The sequence below is a fragment of the Somniosus microcephalus genome, unplaced genomic scaffold, assembly GCF_052327205.1.
Source record: "Somniosus microcephalus isolate GS21.2 unplaced genomic scaffold, FLI_Smic_1.0 unresolved_chr2, whole genome shotgun sequence".
NCBI classification, from domain to species: domain Eukaryota; kingdom Metazoa; phylum Chordata; class Chondrichthyes; order Squaliformes; family Somniosidae; genus Somniosus; species Somniosus microcephalus.
In genome coordinates, this window is record NW_028225180.1 from 33,025,860 (window position 1) to 33,048,279 (window position 22,420).

At 43.9% G+C, this 22,420-nt stretch overlaps 2 protein-coding genes across 2 annotated transcripts in view; both read right to left on the reverse strand.

Moving 5' to 3' along the window:
* Window positions 1-869: 869 nt before the first annotated feature.
* LOC147092431 (NACHT, LRR and PYD domains-containing protein 3-like) lies at window positions 870-5,812 on the reverse strand. The gene is made up of 4 exons (XM_085975917.1): window positions 4,194-5,812; window positions 2,582-2,668; window positions 2,127-2,318; window positions 870-1,884 (listed from the first exon to the last, which is right to left on the reverse strand). The coding sequence occupies exons 1-4, from the start codon at window positions 5,792-5,794 to the stop codon at window positions 1,797-1,799; spliced, it is 1,968 nt and encodes a 655-aa protein (XP_085832043.1). The 5' UTR covers window positions 5,795-5,812; the 3' UTR covers window positions 870-1,796.
* The window catches only part of LOC147092432 (uncharacterized), a gene marked incomplete at its 3' end in the record, with an annotated part of 35,862 nt that continues 19,251 nt past the window's right edge, over window positions 5,810-22,420 (reverse strand). The window contains exons 11-13 of the mRNA XM_085975593.1: window positions 21,435-21,595; window positions 18,068-18,266; window positions 5,810-5,913 (exon numbers count right to left, since the gene is read on the reverse strand). Coding sequence (XP_085831719.1) covers window positions 5,810-5,913; window positions 18,068-18,266; window positions 21,435-21,595 — 464 coding nt within the window. The remainder of the gene's footprint in view (window positions 5,914-18,067; window positions 18,267-21,434; window positions 21,596-22,420) is intronic.

Consider the following 22,420-nt stretch of genomic DNA (forward strand, 5'->3'; position numbering starts at 1 on the left):
AGTTGGTAGCCACGTGGGAGAGGCACCAGAGTGTCCAGGTCCACCCCTTTTTTAGATGGGCTATCAATTAGCATGCCACCCTCTCCTGATCACTGTCTCGTGGCCACTGCTTGAAACTGCAATTGAGTTGCGGTCATTCCGGAATCCATCATCTCGAATTTACTCTCCCTCACGTAACATGCAGTGCGGTCTAACACTAAGGAACACTCGGAACACTGCACGTGTTTCAGCTTCAGTTGGATCAGGGACATTTTGTGATAGACTGAACTTCTGAGTGGAGGGGAGGAAACTACGTAAAGGTGTATATGTGTACATTTTGGCCCGCTTTTGTTGAGTGTCCATCTTTCCAGCGACGTCAGAACATTGTGGACGCCGGCACTCCAGCGTATTGCCCAGTACATCGGGCAGAACACCCCAGCGCTTCTTTCAAATTGTGCCATTGGATCATTTACGTCCAGCTGAGAAGGGAGTCCTGGACTCGATTTAATGTTTAATCCAAGAGATTGCACCTCAGACAGTGCAGCGCTCCCTCAGCACTGCGCTGAAGTGTCAGCACATATACATCGCACCCCGTCGGTAGCCTTACCTCCAACTTGCCACAATTTTACCGAGCAGAACTCACCTCTGAGTCACTTATACAATCGAACTCACAGACGTACAGCCCGTATCTGCTAGACACTTCATGAATTCTGGAAGACGCTCCACCGTGACTCCTGTTTCTCTCTTTCAGACCTGCAGGATGCCGCCTAAATCAATTTATTTACACTCCTGAGCAGTCCTGCACTGGCTATTGAATGATCACATTCTGAACAGTGCGAGACACAATCCCTTTTTACCTTGAAGAAATAAATCAATGCACACACATGTAATTGAGTCTCCATTGCAAATGGCGTTACTTTTATTATTATTTCAATAATTCGTGGATTGGATGTTTTTGTAATATATTAAAAATTGTTATGTCTCTATGCAGGTAAATTATACATCCTGATGTCCACATTTCTAATCGACGCTGTGGAAATATCTATTAACCTTTAATTAAACCCTCTGCACAGTGGAGGCGCTGCAGCACCTCCCGATTACATTCTCCAACTCCTTGCAGAGAAAATCCATGGCATCAGTGAGTTTTATCTCTCTGCAAGCTAAATGAACTATAGTTTTGTTATTATGTATCAAATGTAATATCAATACAAAACATTAATATAAAAATAAGAGTAGAATTAACACCTTAAAATTGGGACAGAATTAAATCTGTCCACCCCTGGTAATAACTCGTGTTCACTTCAGGAATTCAACTTCACGGCAACATTCTTGCCTCTGAATCATAAGGTGCAGAGTTTCATCACCAATTGCAGCGAGCAGAGACCTGAGCTCCGGGTCTGAATTATGTGAGAACATCCAGCGGGATACTCCTCATTGAACAGCAGGACCATTACCGGGACCTGCTTTCGTAAAAAAATGCAAAATTGGCTATGATCTAAAATTGTTGACCTCAGTCTTGAATCCGAAATTTGGCAACGTGCCTAATCAAAAGATGATGTGCTATTCCTCGAGCTTCCGATGAGCTTCATTGCCCGAGTACAAAGAGGTCATATGGGGATGGAGAATTGAAATGGCAAGCGACCAGAAGCTCAGGGTCACACTTGTGGAGAGAACAGATGTGTTCAGCAAAGAGATTACAGACTCTGCACTTGACCTCCCTACTGCATCGGAGACCGCATTGTTCAAAAATTCAACTGATTCTATAGAGTATCAACTAATTAACATATTTGCATAAAACAATCATGATAAGCATTCCCTCATTCTGTAATTACAGTCAAATGATCCGATACATTGACCAACTTCAGAATTTTCAGTCCTTCTGCAGAGAATTGATTGTTTGTCAAACTGAAAAAAATTTAAATAACGAAGAAGTAGTTATCATTAAGGATTGGAATCTTCCGCTCACTGTGAGTATCATATTAGTAAATTCATGCAAAATAAATGTGTTTACTCATGTGAAGGAGATAAATTTGCCACAATTAATTATTTCATTTTTCCCATATCTAGTTCATTCATATTAAAATACCAAAAATACATTTACACGTAGAGGAAGATTTAATTACTAAAGCGTTAACTCGGAAAATCACCTGATTTGCTTGAGATTAGTTCTACTCTGGATGAGACTGCGCAACGACGGAACAGAATTGTCAGTCAGCCTGTTGGCCCGTTCGCTATCCTGATTATCATTACTCAGGTCCAGCTCCATCAGTGAACCATTTTCACAGAGAGCAGAGACCAGACTTTCCACACAATCATCTGTAATATCGTTAGCTTTTAACCTGCAGTGATCGAAAAATAAGCAGAAATTATATAAAACGCACACACGTCAAAAAAATCTGCACTTGCTAATAATTACTGTGAAATTCCAGAATCGCGGGAGAAAACTTATTATATGTGCATATTTTTCTGTTTCTAAATTATTTCCGACTTAATGTAAATTGAATAGTGAGCTGCCTGATCATCATTCTCACGTTATTTAGAATTATTATAGATAAGTAACTTTCTAGTTGTACAGTTAGATATATTAAGCATAATTACTCACTCCAGTCTCTGTATTTTACAATCATTTTTCATCAGAACGGCAGAGAGCCGTTTCACTCCCGAGTCTCCCAGTTTATTCTCATTGAGTCTAAACACAAATAATCAAAATCATTAATTAACAGGTAGCAATGCAACAGGTATAAGTATTTCTAATTAACTAATGCATTTAACGTGGGACACTTTGTGCATTCAAGATGCATATAAAAGTACCCGTAATTCAAAATCAATTCCATGATTTGCATTACATTATGTCGTTATAGCGCATGCGTTCAAAACAGTGACGATCACAAAGTGCAGTTGTTTTACCGGAAGTTACTCTAATGCCCGTGGTCATGATTTAACCATTTATTATAAAATTACTACATTTAATGTAGGCACTGAGAGGTTGGCAGATTAAATGCTGTAAACTCGTGGTCTGTAACAAAGAGGAATCCACGACATATGTCTCTCACATGACGATTCTCTTCATTAATAGGCGAATTTAGGGTGAAATTAGATACCGTCCCTTTGATCTTGTCTCTACTTCAGGGAAGTTATCTATTTGATGCACTGAGGTTCAGAAATGCCGCTAAACCATGCCCAAATCAATTGGAGAATCTGCTGATGGGGGTTATAACAGATCGTTCGAATGTGCATCAGAGCAGGTGGAGTGATATTCCCACTCTTCTCTCTTCCTTCTGGACCTCACAGCAGTGTGGCTGGAAGGAGTACTCAGAATTTGAGGACTCACAGACGCGAATCCACATCTAACTGCCTTACTTGGCATCATTGAGCTCAGCAACAGCAATATTGATTCAGCAATTCTGAACTGCTGGAGGGATTGGAAAATTTAGAAAAATACACTTAAAACTGGCTTGTGAATTAATGAAACTTTAAAATATAACAATGTTATCTCTTTAGAGTTTAAAATTGAACAGATATTTTGTTGCTGACAATGTTCCAGTAGCACATGTTCAGTAGCCATGTGACACCGATTAAGATAATTGGCTAAAAAGCCAGACGTGACATGAGGAAAAACATTTATGGAGTGAGTTGATTTGACCTGGAATGCTCTGCCTGCAAGGCTGGTGGAAGCACATGCAATAGTCGCTTTCCAAAGGGAATTGTTTAAATACTTTAAGAGGGTATATATGCAGGGCCATGGGGAATGAGCAGGGGAGTGGGATTATTTGGATAGGTCTTTCGAAAAGCCGGCACAGATACAATGGGCTGAATGGCCTCCTTCTATACTGCATGATTCTTTGAATCTCTGAAATTGTGTCTTTTTAACAAAAGCGATCTAATATATCATGATTAAAGGGTAGGGGAGTACATCTCACTGATTAATTCAGATTTCCCCGTGGTGCAAAGATTGCGCTGGATTCAGATGTAATATTGCTAACATCAAATCTGATCTAATTAAATGAGCACCACAGCACTTTCAGTTATTACCCGAGTAGACATTCTGGTGCCGTCTCTTAAAGTTCAGTTTAGCACAGCCGAGAGTGGAATGAGAGAATGTGCTCATTAAATGAACGAATTCAGTACATGTGTTTGCTTTTACCTAATATTATCCCGGAAGCCAGTAAAAACGTACTTGCTGATAATGCTATTTATTAGTTTCCGTGATTTACCTGAGCGTTTCACATTTGTGTAGCACGGACACAAGCTGATGGATGCCTTTATCTTGTATCCCACATGTATTGAGATTCAACTCTTCTATCATTTCAACGGCCATTAGTGCGTTTGACAGAACCGCACAGTCGGACGGTTTAAGACGACACTGTGTAAACTTCATGATCTTTATCGGTGTTATTGCGGCCTTCATCAGGTTTATGTCCCCAAATTCAAAAAAATAATGTAATATCTGTAAGAATGTCCTTTGGCTTTGCCCGACATCCAAGTTCTGAACACGTCTTCTAACATTTTCTGTGAGCCAATGCGACAAACACCCGGTTACTTCAGAAGGAAATTCCCCCATTTGTCTTTCAAGGTGATCAGTTGAATTCCGTGAGGAGAGACCGACAAGAAAACGTGCAAACAATTTGAATCTGTCATCACTGCACGTGTAAACTTCATTGAGCAATGCTGTCAGTCGATTTCCTGGTGTGCTTAAACTTTTTGTCAGTGCAGCGAAAAAGTCCTGTATAATGCAGTCAGTGAATGTGTAGACAAAACTACACAATTCTTTGTCTCGAATCTCCATCATAAACGCAGAGATAACACTGGGAAGTTCGAGTCTGTGGCGATTGATTTGGTTTTCATTAAACACAACGGTTGTGTGGCAAACTCCCTTGTAGGCTAACTCGCCCAGATTCAGCAACATGTCGCGAGAGGTTTCTGCGTCACAGGCGCATCTCTCTAAAAGAGTTGTGACGTATGCGGAGAACACCTGTGTGCTGGTTGTGATGGACAATGGTCTCTCCCGCGCTCCTTGTGTCTGGGGTGCCCTTAATAATGAAGCTAGGACCGAGCAGTACAGAGGGTTAAAGCACATGGGGTACAATGTCTCATTCTGCTCAATGTCCTCGATTACATCTGTCGAAAACTGTTCATTTCCAAAATAACGACCAAAGTATTTTTTTATTTTGTCAGAGGTGAAACCCAGGATTTCGACCATTGCGAATATGTCTGGCTTTATCAGAGACTCCAGTTTCCACGGCCTGCTTGTGATCAGTACTGAGCAGCCTTTGAGCAGCTCGCCCTGTATGAGGCAGCGTACAATGTCCGGCACATCACAGCAGCACTCGGGATCGAAACACTGATTTTGCGGCTCATTGTTTCTCTGAATATCTGTGAAATCGATGGTTTGCCGGAATTGATCTAAATCATCAAATATAAACAATATATTTCCGGGTCCTTTCCACAAAAGTTCCAACTCATTTTCGAAATCGGGGTAGGAATCCAGGATTAGGCTATTTAGACATGTTTTTCCTTCAATTACATTTAAGCTTCGAACCTTAAAAGGAAAGACAACTTTAAACTGTTGGTATATTTTCCCTGTGGCCCAATCATGGATTATCTTCTGTATCATGGTACTTTTCCCAATGCCTGCGGCCCCAAATACCGCAGTTGCCCCGGACCTGCCTGCTTCAGCGAAACTCATCAATTGATCTAGCTGAATCTCTTCCAGTTCATTCTCGATGTTTTTCCTCTGTAATTCTTCACGCTCTCTACCTCGGGCCTTCAGTTCACATTCTACCAATCTCCGCTCACGCAGGGAAGCAACAATCATTACTTTAGTATATTTTTCATCCAGACGAAATCTTCGAGATCCATCTTTTTCCACAGTGGATATGACTGTTATTTTCTCGTTCTTTTTGCAGAGAGTGTGTTTGTGCTGTAGTTCTATCTCTTGAATGTGAACAACGTCAATGGTGTAGTCATTTTATTCAGGAGACAAATATTTAACAGATCAGTGCTATGAAAGATAAACTAATCGTCAATAAATATTAAAAAAATCTAAAATATCTCATCAATGAGGGATGCCTTAATTATTATACAAGTTGTTGCGCAGACACGCCTGGAATAAAAAAATGGAATTTCTGAAGTGCGAGGGAAATGTAGCATGAAGCAAGCTTGAGGATTGTGGGTCGTTTGCTGTTGGAAATTGAGCTTCTAGTAATGAAGAATTTAAACTTCGATATAAATTGCAAAGTAAATCTTGCTGGTATTTTATTTGCACAGCTCAGTTTGGGTTATTATGAACGACTTCTGGTTTCACCATGTAACAAACGATGTTGGGGAACCGTGCAGAAAACTAATTCCTTCATTATATTCTAACCCCGGGGATTCCATTTGTTCTGATTCTGCTGCTCAATGCTTGTACCGTCAAACACATTTTAGTGGCCAGCGGAGCCCGCAGGAGTCTCCGGGTCAGAGCAGTGTGGAGAATCTCAGAGAACCAGAGATGGAGAGCAGATGCAAATCCATCATTTTACTGTTTGTTATGTCTGGAAATGTCATATTGTTATGGTCAGACTTTAGGGTGTATTGGCCCCGAAATTCGGGTCGGGGGCCTGGTCCAGCTGCCAGTGCACAGTGCTTGCTTATCCCAGGGGCACAGTTGATTCGATGCGACCCCGTGGGATCACGTGGGCCATGGGCAGCCAATCGGAACAGGGAATGCTACATTCATAAGTTTTGACAGGAAGTGCTGCCAAGACTTATAAATACTACGGCCCCAAAATAACACTAAACCTTCAAATATATATTTTTTTTAAATCACATTTTTTAAATAAACTATAAATTACATTAAATAACTTTTAAACAATAATTACGCCTGCCTTTTATATTTCTAAATCCTGCAAGATTACCCTTGTGTGAAAACCTGTAAAAAAAAATGAAGTTTCATGCGCACGCGCAGCCTCCCCTGCGCACGCGTTCAACCTCTGAACCTCTTCGTTCAGAGGAATGGAAGTGCCGGTTTCCCGCGCATGCGCAGTGCATGCAGTAAAACGGCACTTCCATCGGGCCCATGGGTGAGTGCCCCGTGAATACTCACCCGTGGAAACCCGAATTTCTGGGCCATTATGTTTGGTGACGAATGTGCTTTTTTGCGTATCAGTCTGTATTACTAATTTCATTCTTTTTCAAGAAGCTTGCTATTCTTTTCTATATATGTCTGCACATACACATATATATATATATACATAAAATACAGCTGTAAACAAACATTGGTATCAACATATGAATTTACCATATTTTGGAGCGCAGTTGAGATTTCTTACACCTACAGATGCTAGTAATGGAGAAGTTGAAACCTCTGCTCCAAATAGGCAAACACATTACAAGACCACAGCAGGACACCAACAGCATCAAGTCAGGCTGCCCGATATTCAGTACTATTGGTCAATGGAAGGCAATATTGGACTGAGTGCATAACGGGCGGCATATGCAATAACGCCCATTTTGCTTCCCCACCCAATTCAATTTTCACCCACATGGTGTCAAACTAACCAATTTCACAATAAGTCACAAACAGTCCACTTGCCTACATGCACTGCCACGTTGATGCATGAAACATTTGCATTTCGATAAGTTTACTGAAATATTGCATGTAAATTGTGCGATGACAATAACGTTTTGTGAAACAAGTCAAAATAATCTGTACTGACCTCATTCAATTTTATGACATTGTTTGGGAATATTGTAATTATAGAGTTGTCAGTTATAAGTGATACGGGGTGAGATTGGCCCTGGGCAGGGATGCCAAAAAACTGTTATTGCATCAATCCCCTGTTATTAGCTCCGCTCAATATTCAGATCCATTAACTTTATTTGAAACGATAATCTGGCTTGTGTTAAAACTATTTGACCAAGCTTTCTGCCCTAAAATCCAGTATGAGTTCTGGTGTGAAATTATGTCTGCTAATACTCGTATGAAGCAACTCGGGATGGTTTACTTCGTTAATGGGGATATTTAAATACAAGTTTTCTAGTTGCCAGGTGCTTATGGGGATTTACAGCGTATCAGGATCCTCCCATTTGTGTTCAATGATTAACAGCGTGTCTACATTCTTCCATTTTAAGAGAGTATCAGAATCCAGCCAGGTGTGTATGGGTTTTCACAGTATATCAGGATCCTGCCAGGAGTGTTTGGCTTTTTCTCATTGTATCGAGATCCTGCCAGGTGTGTATTGAGATTCAAAATGTATCATGATCCTGCCAGGTGTGTATGGGGTTTCACAGTGTATCACGATCCTGCCAGGTGTGTATGGGCTATCACAGTGTATCAGGTTCCTGCCAGGTATGCCTGGGGTTTCACAGTGTATCATGATCCTGCCAGGTATGTAAGGGGTTTCACAGTGTATCAGGATCCTGCCAGGTGTGTATGGGGTTTCACAGTGTATCAGGATCCTGCCAGGTGTGTCTGGGGTTTCACAGTGTATCATGATCTTGCCAGGTGTGTATGGGGTTTCACAGTGTATCAGGATCCTGCTAGGTGTGTATGGGGTTTCACAGTATATCAGTATCCTGTCAGGTGTGTTTGGCTTTTTCTCATTGTATCGAGAGCCTGCCAGGTGTGTATTGAGATTCAAAATGTTTCATGATCCTGCGAGGTGTGTATGGGATTTCACAGTGTATCAGGATCCTGCCAGGTGTGTATGGGGATTCACAGTGTATCATGATCCTCTCAGGTGTGTATGGGGTTTCACAGTGTATCATGATCCTGCCAGGTGTGCATGGGGTTTCACAGTGTATCATGATCCTACCTGGTGTGTATGGGGTTTCATAGTGTATCAGGATCCTGCCAGGTGTGTATGGCATTTCACAGTGTGTGAGGGAACTGGCAGGTGTTAATGGGGTTTCCAATTAGATCAGGATCCTGAATGTTATGTCATAGAGTCATGAAATCATAGGGTCATAACGGCAGCGAAGGAGTACATTCGGCCCATCGACTTCATGCTGGCTCTTTGTAGAGCGATCCAGTCAGTCCCATTACACCGCTCTTTCTCTGAAGCCCTGCAAGTTCCTTTCCTTCAAGTGCCGATCCAATCACACCTTGAAAACATTGAGTGTGTCCACTTCCAACACTTACGTCAGCAGGGAGTTCCAGGTCCTCACCACTTGCTGTGTAAAAACGTTTGTTCTCAAGTCCCACCTGCACCTCTTGCCCGAAACCGTAAACCTGTGTCCCCTAGTCCTTTTACTATCAACTATTTGGAACAGCATTTTCCCGTCTAGCCTAATCAAACCAGTCACAATTTTGTACAACTCTATCAAATATGTATGCAGTTTCAATGTTTATCATGATATGTCAGTTGCGTGTGGACTTCCAAAGCGTATCAGTCTCCTGCCAGGCATGTATGGGGTATCACATTTTGTCGGTATCACGTCAGGTATTTACGGTTGTAACACTGTATCAGCATCCTGCCAGGTATGAATAGTATTCGCAGTTTATCAGGATTCTGCTGGTGATGTTCATGGATTCAGAACATATAAGGATCCTGCCAGGTTTGTTTGGGGTTTCCTATTGTAACGAGATGTTGCGAAATATATAGGGGTTCTTAAATTATATCATGATTCCGCCACATGGTTAAGGGTTTATACAGGATATCTTGATTCTTTTTAGGTGTGTTTTGGTTCCAAGTGTATAGATATCGTTCCAGGGGTGTATGGGGTTTCACAGTGTAACAGGATCCTACCACATGTTTATAGGTTTACACAGTGTAATAGGATCCTAATCGTTGTGTCTGGGGTTTCAAAGGGCAGGAGGTTTAGAGGGGATTTGTGGAAAAGCTTTTTCACCCAGAGGAGGTTGGAATCTGGAACTCACTGTCTGAAAGGGCAGTAGAGCCAGGAGCCCTCACAACATTCATGAAGCATTTAGATGAACATTTGAGACGCTATAGCATACAAAGCTATGGACAAGTGCTGGAAATAAGATTAGCATAGACAGGGCTTGAAGGCCGGAGCGGGCTGCAGGGCCGAAGGGCCTCATTCTGTGTTGTTTTACTCGATGACTCTATGACTCTATGAGGCTATAACTGTTCATTTATCTCGCCCTGACTGTTTGGGGGCCTAAAATGCACTCCCAGCCAAGTGCTTGCACCATTTTTGTTTTTATTTTCTACCCATATGGCAGGAGTAGAGGAACCTGCTAAGATATTTTCCCTCCTTAGAGCAGTAATTGAATCATTGATTAATATTGCGACAACCCCTCTTCTTTTACACCCCACTCTGTCTCCCCCGAAGCTCCTATACCCCGGAATATTGAGGTGTCAGTCCTGCCTCTCGCTCTACCATGTCTCTGTGATAGCAACAATATCATACTCTCATGTGTTCATCAACACCTTCAATTCATCTGCCTTACTCGCAAGACTCCTTGCATTAAAATAAATGCCATCCAGCCTTGCCATACTACCTTGTGTCGTTACATATTTGCTCTGCCTTCCAGGCTGACTTGTTCTTTCCTCTATCTTTGGCTCTGCATCACCCCCTACTATAGCAGCACTCCGTATCCTATCCCCCTGCCAAGTTGTTTAAACCCCTCCCCCCAACAGTACTAGCAAAACTCCCCGCAAGGATGTTCATCCCGTTCCGGTTCAGGGGCCACCCATCTGACTTGTACAGGTCCCACCTTCCCAAGAAGCAGACCCAATGATCCTGGAAGCTAAAGCCCTCCTTCCTACACCAACTCTTTAGCCACGAATTCATCTGCTCTACCCACGTATTCCTATACTTACTAGCAGATGGCACCGGGATAATCCAGACATTACAACCTTTGAGGTCCTGCTTTTTAATCTGCTACCTATGTGACGAGTAGCACTGGGTGCACCCAACTGCAGGAGGCCAAACTGAGGCAGAGGATAGGTTGCAAAGACAAAGTTAGACTTTACTAGAAACAATTAAAAGAACAACAGCACAGATACAGGCTAGAAGCCCGGCAAGAGGATCACAAGGCAGTGTGAAACTCAAGACTGAGCACCGGACATAAAACTAAGCACCACTTAAATAGCAGGCATATAACCATGCACAGGTGAGTACGATTAGGAAGAAAGAAGGAAACAACTAAGAGTTCATGGTGCCCTCTGGTGGCGAGGTGAGGCAGAGCCTCGGTCATTCATGACAGGACCCCCCCTAGGAACGGCCCCCGACGTGCCCCCAGAAGACCCATGGCGACGACGAAGAAACTCCTGCACCAAGTCGCGATCCAGGATGTTCTGGTCCGGGACCCAGGAGCGTTCCTATGGATCATATCCCTCCCAGTCCACCAGGAACTGGAGGCCCCCGCGAACCCAGCGAGAGTCCATCAGGTGATGGACTGTGTAGGCAGGCTGGCCGTCGATGATGCGGGGAGCAAAGGGAAGCCTTGTAGCGGGCGCCAGGGAACTGATTGCCACTGGCCGGAGCCGGGAGACGTGGAATGTGGTATGAATCCACATGGAGCGAGGCAGCTGGAGATGGTAGGACACTGGGTTGGCCTTCCTGAACACCGTGAAGGGACCGATGAAACGGGTTGCCAGCTTGCGGGACTCCACCCGCAGTGGGAGATCCTGAATAGAAAGCCAGACCCTTTGAACAGGACTGAATGAAGGAGCCGGTCTGCGCCGCTTGTTGGCCTGGATCCGTCGTTGCCAAGAAGCTCGTTGTAAAGCCAGCCGTGCTCTCCTCCAGTTCCGTCGACAGCGCTGGACAATCTTCTCCACAGAGGGAACCCCCACCTCGATCTCCTGCTCCTGGAACAGTGGAGGCTGAAACCTGAACTGGCACTCGAATGGCGACATTCCTGTGGAGGTGCAGCACAAGGTGTTGTGTGCGTACTCAGCCCAGATGATGTGACGGCTCCAGGTCGCAGGGTTAGTGGACACGAGACACCTCTGGGACGTCTCCAGGTCTTGAATGATCCATTCCGTTTGACTGTTAGACTGAGGTGAAAACCCAAGGAAAGGCTAACAGTAGCTCCAATGAGCTTATAGAAAGCTCTCCGAAACCGGGAGGTGAATTGTGGTCCATGGTCAGAGATGATGTCAAGAGGCAAGCCGAACAACCTGAAAACATGCTGGACCATGCGCTCGGCTGTCTCTTGGGCTGAGGGAAGCTTGGGCAAGGGCAGAAAGCAATAGGCTTTGGAGAAGCGATCCACGATTAACAGAATGACAGTGTTGCATTGAGATGCTGGAAGGCCTGTGATGAAATCCACAGAGAGGTGTGACCAGGGGCGGGTGGGAATGGGGAGAGGATGCAGTGCACCCTGGGGGTGGGATTGAGGGTTCTTGTTTCATGCACAAGCAGCACAAGCTGCCACGAACGCCTTTACGTCCCTCTCCATGGTGGGCCACCAGAACCTTCTGCGAAGAAACTCCAGCGTCCTGGATGTGCCTGGATGACCGGTGAGTCGAGACGAATGCCCCCACTGCAGAACTTGTGTGCATGCCATGTTGGGAACAAAAAGGTGACCTGGTGGGCCGTTGCCAGGGTCTGCCTCCCTCTGTTGCGCCTTTCTGACCAGCATCTCTATCCCCCAACGACCCGGTGCTACTATTCGAGAAGTAGGAAGGATAAGTTCTAGTTGTCTCTCCCGCTCAGGTGGATCAAATTGCCTGGAGAGAGCATCAGGCTTGAGATTCTTGGATCCTGGATGATATGACAGGACAAAGTCGAAATGATTAATAAACAGTGCCCAGCGAGCTTGACGGGAGTTAAGCTGTTTGGCCTCATGGATACAGGCCAGGTTCTTATGGTCTGTCCTGACAATGAACGGGTGTTTAGACCCCTCCAACCAATGTCTCCACTCCTCCAGTGCCAACTTAACTGCTAGTAGTTCCCTGTTTCCAATATCATAGTTTCGCTCTGCAGGAGTGAGTCGGCGAGAAAAGAAGGCGCAAGGGGGCAGGTTGTTGTCGTTAGACCGCTGGGACAAAAAGGCACCTACTCCTATATCAGAGGCATCCACCTCGACAATGAAGGGGAGTGAGGGATCCGGAATCACGAGGACAGGAGCAGACGTCAAGTGCCGCTTGTGATCCTCGAAAGCTTGCGCAGCCTCAGCGGACGAACTGAACCGGGTGGAAGCGGTTTTGGTGAGGGAATTGAGAGGGGCAGCAATGGTGCCGAAGTTCCTGATGAATCTCCGAAAGAAATTAGCAAACCCCAAGAAACGTTGCACCTGTTTGAGAGAGGTGGGTGGTGGCCAATCTCAGACAGCTTGGACCTTGCCAGTGTCCATTTGGATATTGCCGCTGGAGATGATGAAGCCCAGGAATGAAAGCGTGGAAACGTGAAACTCATACTTCTCAGCCTTGACTAACAAGAGGTTGTTAAGCAGGCGTTGCAGGGCTTGCCTTGCATGCTGGACATGATCGTGAAGAGTTTTGGAGTAAATGAGAATGTCATCCAGGTAGACAAAGACAAAGCGATTCAACATATCTCGGAGGACGTTGTTGATCAGCACCTGGAACACAGCAGGGGCGTCGGTCAATCCAAAGGAAATGACCAGGTTCTCATAGTGCCCAGTAGGTGTGTTGAAAGCTGTCTTCCACTCGTCCCCTTCGCGGACACGGATTAGGTTGTAGACATTGCAGAGATCCAATTTCGTGAAGACTGTGGCTCACTGCAGTAGCTCGACAGCCGTCGACATGAGTGGAAGAGGATAACGGTTCTTTATAGTAATCTTGTTAAGGCCACGGTAATCGATGCAGGGGTGGAGACCTCCATCTTTCTTACTCACGAAGAAAGAAACGGCACCAGCAGGGGAGGTGGACGGACGGATGAAACCAGCGGCGAGGGAATCACGGATGTAATCCTCCATGGCGGCGGTCTCTGTAGCAGAAAGAGAGAAGATCCTACCCCTAGGTGGGCATGTCCCAGGCAGGAGGTCAATGGGACAGTCATATGGCCGATGAGGGGGAAGTGATGTGGCTCGAACCTTACTAAAAACCTCTCTTAAATCCGCATACTCGGGTGGCACACGGGACAAATCAAAGTGAGATGGGGGCTCCTGGGGCTGGGAAGGAGGCTTGGAGCGAAGACAGGTGGTGTGGCAGGCGGAGCCCCATTCCGTAAGCCAGCGGTGGCCCAATCCATTCGTGGATTATGGCAGGCCAACCAAGGGTAACCCAGAACAAATGGAAACTCGGGAGAGTGGATAACAGAGAATTGGAAGGTCTCGAAATGTTGTCCTTCCACGCCCAAACACAGGCGGGCAGTAAGATGGTGAATAGTTCTGGAGCCCAGGGGTCTTCCATCCAGGGCGATAACAGTGAGGGGGTGACCTGGATGGGTCAGGGGAATCTTGAGCTCTTTAACTAAACCCAGATCCATGAAGTTACCATCGGCCCCAGAATCCACCAGGCCCTTAAGATCATGTTGTTGATTGCCCCAGAAAAGGGAAGATGCCAGCAGGACCCTAGAAACAGTGGGACCGGGAGGGCCGGTTACACTCATCTCAGGGCCCTCTGTCCCGGACGAGCCTTGCCTTTTCCCACCAACTCTGGACAACAACAGCGAAAGTGGCCCGGTTCCCCACAATAGAGGCAAGATCCCTCTCTCATTCAGCGATCACGTTCAGGCTGTGAGAGACGAGCTACTCCCAACTGCATGGGCTCATCTGGAGCAGTCAAAGATGGACTCGGGATGGCTAGGAGGCTCTCAGATGGCTTCGGAGCAGGGAAGGCTCTTGTTTCAGGAAGTGGGGTGAAAAAGGAGCGGCATTCTCTTTGCCTCTCATGGAGACGATTATCCACTCGAATGGACATATCAAAGAGAGATTCCAGATCACTCACTGAATCTCTGGAAGCCAGTTCGTCCTTGATTTCATCCGTGAGACCATGGCGAAAAGTGGCGATGAGCACCTCCGAGTTCCATTGGCTCTCCGCCGCGAGATTGCGAAATTCAATGGTGAAGTGCGCAACGCTACGAGCCCCCTGGTGAAGCCGATGCAGTTTGTTAGAAGCCTCTCTCCCACTGACAGGATGATCAAAGACGTTTCTCATTTCCTCAGTGAAAAGTTGGTAGGTTGAAAATGCCAGAGTTTGCTGTTCCGAGACGGCCGTAGCCCAGGTAAGTGCTTTGCTGGTGAGTAGCGAAACGATGTAGGCTACTCGGGAACGGTCAGTGGGAAACAATGAACCTTGCAGCTCGAAAGTCAGGGAACACTGGGTTAGAAAACCTTGACATCCTCCTGGGTTACCGCCATAGCGCTCAGGTGCAGGTAATCGGGGTTCTTTCAGCAGGGGAAGCGAAACCAAAGGAGCGGGTAACGGTGCTGGAGTAGCTTGGGTCGCCTGACTCTGGATCTGATGGAAAGCAATGACGACGGCCTCCAGCTGTTTCTGGCTTTGGGAGAACGACGTGGCGAAGCACCGCATTTCATCCAAGATCAGTTGTAGATGTTCAAAGACTCGTCATGGCCATTGGTCCCTCTCTGCTGGGTCCATGTTTGGCTCAGTCTTGCTGTGACGAGAGGCACTGGGTGAACCCAACTGCAGGAAGGCAAACTGAGGCAGAGGATAGGTTGCAAACACAAAGATAGACTTTACTAGAAACAAGCAAAAGAACAACAGCACAGCTACAGGCTAGCAGGCCGGCAAAAGGATCACAAGGCAGTGTCAAACTCAAGACTGAGCACCGGACATAAAACTAAGCACCACTTAAATAGCAGGCATAATACCATGCACAGGTGAGCACGATTAGGAAGAAAGAAGGAAACAATTAAGTGTTCATGGTGCCCTCTGGTGGCGAGGCCAGGCAGAACCTGGGTCATTCCTGACAACTTAGCTCCCTAATTTTTTGTTGCAGGAGCTCATCCCTCTTTCGACCCTTGTCGTTGTTGCCAATGTGAACCACGGCCTCTGACTGTTCGCCCTCCCCCTTCAGATTACCCTGCAGCTCTTCACTGACATCCTTGACCCTTGAGATAACATGCCATCCTGGAGTCACGTCAGCGGCCACAGAAATGTCTATCATTGTGACTTTCACATATTTGCCTGAAGAGCTAATAAATAACGTATAGTGATTAATAGTAAAAAACACGAAATGCATCTTCTTTCGTGCTTCCATTTTCCTTCTTTTTAAGGAAGACTAAATTATGAAACAGGACCTGAGAAATGGAAATATTTTGAAGCCAACAGGCAGTCACACTAAACTTTATGGATATCAATACACGGAGATCAGTATACAAAACTTTGGGGAAATAGTTTCCATTATCAATAGAAAATAATTACAAATTGACAAATACTTTAGCTTAGACAAGACTGTAGCTAGTACAGTTACACAATAAAATCTCCTCTGAACCTTCTCTGCTCTAAGGAGAGCACAACCAGCTTCTCCAGTCAATCCACATAACCAAATTCCTTCATCCTTGAACCATTCTTGTAAATCTTTTCTTTACCCTCTCGAAGACCTTCACATTCTTCCTAAAGTGCGGTGCCCAGAAATGGAAACAATATTCCAGTTGGAGTCGAGGCAGTGTTTCATACAGATGCATTATAACTTCCTTGCTTTTGTAATCTATTCCACTCTTTATGAAGCCCATTCTCCCAGAAGCTTTTTAACCACTTTCTCAAACAACCATGATAACTTCAACAATTTGTGCACATATACACCCAGGTCTCTCTGATCATGCAGCCCGTTTAGGATTGAACCCTTTATTTTATATTGCCTCTCCTCGTTCTGCCTACAAAAATGTGTCATTCCACACGTTTCTGCATTAAGTTTATTCTGCCACGTGTCCGCCCATTTCACCAGCCGGTCTATGTTCTCTTGAAGTCTATGACTTTGCTTCTCACAGTTCGCTATACTTCCATGTATTGTGCGATCTGCAAATATTGAAGTTGGGCCCGGTACATCCAAGTCCAAATCATAACTATATATCCAGAACAGCAGTGTTACTAGTACTGACACATGGGGAAAACTTTCCTCCAGTCCGAAAAACTGTTCCTCAATATTATCTGTTTCCTGTCACTTAGCCAATTTCGTATCGATGCTACCGCTGTCCCTTTTATTCCCCGGTTTCAAATTTGCTGTCAAGCCTATTCAGTGGCACTTTATCAAACAACTTTTGGAATTCCATGTAAACCGCATCAACTGCATTGCCCTCACCATCCACCCTACCCCGCCCTTTCTGTTACTGCATCAAAAGCATCAATCAAGTTTGTTATACACTATTTGCCTTTGAAAAATCCGCCCTGAGTTTCCTTAATCAATCCACACTTGTCCAAGTGACTGCAAATTTTCGCCCAATTTATCGGTTCTAAAAGCTTTCCCATTACCACGGTTAAACTGACTTGTCTGTCATTGCTGGTTTAATGCTTACACACGCTTTTGAACAAGGTTGTAACATTTGCAATTTTCCAGTCCTCTGGCACCACCCCCCGTATCTCAGGTTGATTGGAAGATTATTGCCAGTACCTCCGCAATTTCCATGCTTAGCTCCCTCAGCATCCGAGGATTCATCCCATCCGGTCAGCAGCCTTTCCAGTAGATCCTCTTTATCAATTTCTATCACATCCAGTATTGCAACAAACCCCCTCTTTCGGCATGCCATTGACAACATCATCTTCCCTGTTACATTCAGATGCAAAGTGCTCATTTATTACCACGGCCATGCCCTCTGCCTCCATGCCTGGGCTGCTTTTTTGGCGCTAATCGGCCCACCCCTTCTCTTACTATCTCTTTATTATTTATATGCCTATAGAAGACTTTTTGACTCCCTTTTATGTTAGCTGCCTGTCTATTCTAATCATCTCCTTTTGCCCCTCCTATTTCCTTTTTCACTACCCCTCTTAAATTTCTATGTTCAGAGGCGATACCGCCGATTTTCGGCGAAGCTATAGTACAGGCGGTATTGCAACTATCGCCTATTGTACATTGCGCTCGAATAACTTGAATAGAACTGTATACAGGGTGTGTTTTATAACGGTCGGCAAATGCAAATCCGCCTGTTTTGTTTAACCGCCCATGTAGAATTTCATCCTCGCAGACAAAGTTAAAATAAGGTTTTCGCGATAAGGTTTCTCCAACAGCAAACATGATCTTTTGAAAGTGTAAATTGGACACCACATACCTTCCAAATTAGTTCCTAACCCCGTACCTCTGTTCGGTATTTCTGAAAGAATCGCTTTCAGTTGGCGTTTGGTGTTCTGCAGTTCAAGAAATATGTTCCAGAATTGTCTTTCTACCCGAGCTCCCTTTTCCAGCACAGTATCGAAAATGTATCGAGATGCATCTTTTCTGCAGTGTCTTTCAACAAGGGTTCTGATTGTCTAAAAAATGAAATCATATTGAGCCAAGTAATAAAATAATCAGATAATGAACGTCGTTTCCCTTGCTCCCTCTCTTTGTGAGATGAATGAATAGAAAATCTCACAATCGTGTGACCAGAAGCTTGCTCAAAGTGGTCAGATTTAAGGAGCTTCTTAAAGATGAGAATTAGCAACGGGATTTCAGAGCTTCAGGCCGAGACAGCTGAAGGCTCTGCTGCCAATGGTGAGGGCAAGAAAATCGGAGAGGAGCAAATGGCCAGAAATGGATGAGTACAGAGATCACAGAGAGTTGCAGAGAGTTGCATTGTTGAGCTATTTAAGGAAACTTTTAATTACTCAGATAATAGATGGAAAAGGGTAAAGTTCTAAATAAAAGGGGGAAAGTCAATTTTGCAGGAATAGCATTCGAGTAAAACCATGCATTATTGGTTGTTAATAAAAGTAATATTTTGGAAAGCTCACAATGTGGTTTCAGAAACTTAAATTGCAGAAATTGAAAAACATAAATTTCAGTGTGAAATCGTTGACCAGTAACAGGAAAGGGGTTGATAGTGCATCGGTGGCCCACTTTATACCCCGTCCGATGTTCATTCTATTTACTTTAATGAACCTTTCATTCTTTGGAAGTATCACCTTCATTTGTCACAACAGAAGCAAAAGCTTATCAGTCACTCCTTCATGCTCTATATGAACCATGTAGTTTTCAGCTCTAAACTGCTATGTCCTATGATTAATAGTTTTTTTAGGAGTTTATGAAATATGATAATTGTCTCTACTTCTGAAACCTGCCACTTATTCTTTTCATATATTTTGAACGTTTTCGAGTCCATTTTATATTCTGCATGTTTCCTTGATTTGTTTTACTTAATCAGCCCTACTACACTATATTTATTTTAAAATTTCATATTTAGTTCAATTTCTATGTACGACCAAGCAATTCTTGTTTGTGAATCACCTCTTTTATTCTCCTGAAATTTGTGTAATTTCTATTGCAATCTTCTCCTATTTGGCAGATTCTTCTTGCTTCTCCGCCACCTTTTCTTATCATTAACGTGCCAATATATTTGGGCTAGTACTTTAGTTTCGTTAAAATTAGTTTTATTCTTGTAAAATGTAAATTGCTTTGATTGTCACGTTAACTATTAGAGTTCGTATGAATCCTAATGACATCATATTTTCCTGGATGTTCCCCTACCCTTAGCTCATCTACTAGTCCCTCCACGTTTCTAGAAATTGATCCAATATTCATTCCTTCCTTGTTGCCTAAAACCACAGTAACCTAAACAACGTACCCGACAGGCATCAAATACCATGCCCTTTCTCACACACTTATGTTACTTCTATCCTTTGGATAGTTAACGTCACCAATCATTCTTTTACTGTTTTTGCTGCACATTCTCCATTTTTTGTCTATTTATCTACGTCGATCCATTTCCCAATTTTCAATGGATTGTAATGGCTCCTTTATTATTCTGTAACCCCAAACGTATAGATTCATTTTGCGAAACATTCCTTATATCTGTCCTGACTTTCCCTGCTGCAAATGAATCTAGAATAATAACCTTTCCCTATTTTCTTTAAAACTTTATGCCCCATTAATATTTAGTAAAATGAGAGTTTAGCTCCTAATTCTGTCCTTACATAAGCGAGATATCTATTAATATCTGTACATCTTAAGTTATAGCCTACCCCCAGAAAAGCTGCGCATTCAACTAAGCAGCTATATTCGAAATACTTTGTATGTACATGTGTGAGGTAATTGTAGAAGGTGATTCGGAAAAGCGAGCATAGGGATATTATAGATGCGTCCAGAGTTTGTTTTTAAGTTTTGGGAAATTATGGCTGCCTTGACGTCAGACGATGATGACTGGGGAGAGACTGGTATCAGTGACGACACTGAGCAGTGAACCGAAGAACGTACATGATCTGAGCTGTCCAGGAATCGAGGCAGTAGGTTGCATATACCATAGACTGGATGAATGTTGCGTGCCCTTGTTGATACGTGAGATAATGCAGATTGTGAGTGTTTAGAAATTAAGGAATGTTTAGTTCGATGTAAAAATATTGGCAGGGAAGGTGTTAGAAAGGCAGGGAGAGGCAGCCATGCTGTGAAGAGCAAAGGAGGAGAGGACTGGATGCACCGATTTGGATACGTTCACTAGAAATCTCTAGAGATCCACGCCTCCGGCAGTGGTTGAAACCAATCAGATGGTTCACTGAAAACAAAGGGCTGCTTTGATAGAGAATGGACGAAAACTCAAGGGCTTTAATTCCGACATCTTTGCTTTTATATATCAGTTAATTTCTTCCCGTGAGATTAGAAGTCGCTATTAATGATTCATTTATTCCGCGGTTTCCACTGGTGCTGTGCTGAGGACGGATGATGATTGTTCTGCTAGTGGTATCTTATTCAATTATTCAATTCGATTCGTCTTGGCTTGGCCCGTGCAATCCTACAATTTGGGGTAATTGATCAATTGATAGAACGCCCTCCATGGACGCTTTCATCAACTAGACTAAATCCATCCCCTGCAGAAATGCGGCCAATGGAATTCCCTTTAGACCGAGACGTTTCGCTGTGAATTCACAGATTTTGTTTTAGGCCTCCAGGATGTTGATAGTTGCCGATTCGCCGATGGTAATGTCCTTAATTGTAAAGGGGAGGTGATGAGACTCTTGTGGTGGAGTTGGTCATTGCCTGGCACTTGAGTTGCACGAAAGTTACTTGCCACTTATCCGGCCAAACCTGGATGTTTTCCAGTTATTGCTTCATACAGGGATGGATTCCTTCATTTATGGTGGAATTTGGAATGGAGCTGAACACTGTGCAATCATCAGAGTTCAGCCCCAATATGAGGGCTGGCCATTGAAGTATCACTTAACGATAGTTGGCCCCAGGGTGCTGCCATGAAGCCAACATAGTTGTACCATAAGATGCTGTTCTCTTATTATTTAATGCATTAATTGAAAATCATACAGCAAATTAATTTATCACAGATGTATCTCAGAGCAGTACTTCAAATGTTTTTTACATGGGCATAGGACAGATTTTCAGCGTCACTATGGAATACTGCTTATATTGTTGGGTTGCTCAGAATAGAGTTAATCAAAATAGCCAATCGTATAACTCATTTAATATTATAAGACTCACCCATATATGTTGCATACCTCATGATCTGTTTCAGTAAAAACCTTTACATCAAAAAGCGTCTGACTAACATCCTCCAGGAATTCTTCAATTGAATGTTCTAGTCTCTGCCGGTCGCTCTCGATAATTCTGCGCAGCTGGATATCCGGGTCTCTCTCCGGAATTGGTAAGGTTTCCGTATCTGATTGTAAAGTCAAGTTGTAAATGAGAACAGACTAAAATACTGTGCTACTTTTGAAGCAATGTTTAGTTTGAATTAACTGCTAGAGCAACAGCGTTTTGTAAAGCTTTTCAATCAGTGACACTGCAAATGGCGCCTCACAGCGAGGAATTAAAAATTTACGCTATCACTTTTTGGCTTATTTAGGAGGAACGAAGCAGGCTTTGCAATCTTCGGAGGTATCTGAAGTAAGTAAGAAGTAGAAAGATGGGGGCACTTAGGGACAGTGTCATTGGGATTGACATCTTTGCCTGGGGTGCGGAGTCGAAGAACCGATACAGTGGAGACCACAGCGAGGGAGAGGTGTTTAACAGAAATGATGTTAAGACTGTAAGGATAAGGTGGGCGGGGCCGTTGATTTGGTTAAAGTTTAATAGGACAATTTTTCATTATATCCGTTTCGGATAAGACAGGAATATATGTCAGTGACCAAACGGTTTACGGATAAGTGGAACATAGGGTGAATTATTGAATCAAGCAATAGAGCTGTGGACAAGCTGGAGATTATAATGTGCTATGCCAGACGGTCCTTTGCGGATTCGAGTCTAAATCACACAAAAGCTTTGATAAAGTAGCAGCAAATATTCATATGGAAGGGCAAGTCCAGAAAAATAATGTATAATTGTTCCTGACGGTGATCTGAGACTCCAGGTTAGCTTTAATTCTTTGGAATCAGCAGATGCTGCTGATCAATTAGACATAGTCGTGACTTTCACATGTTTGCCCATGTAGAATTTCATCCTCACAGACAAAGTTAAAATAAGGTTTTCGCGATAAATAGTGAAC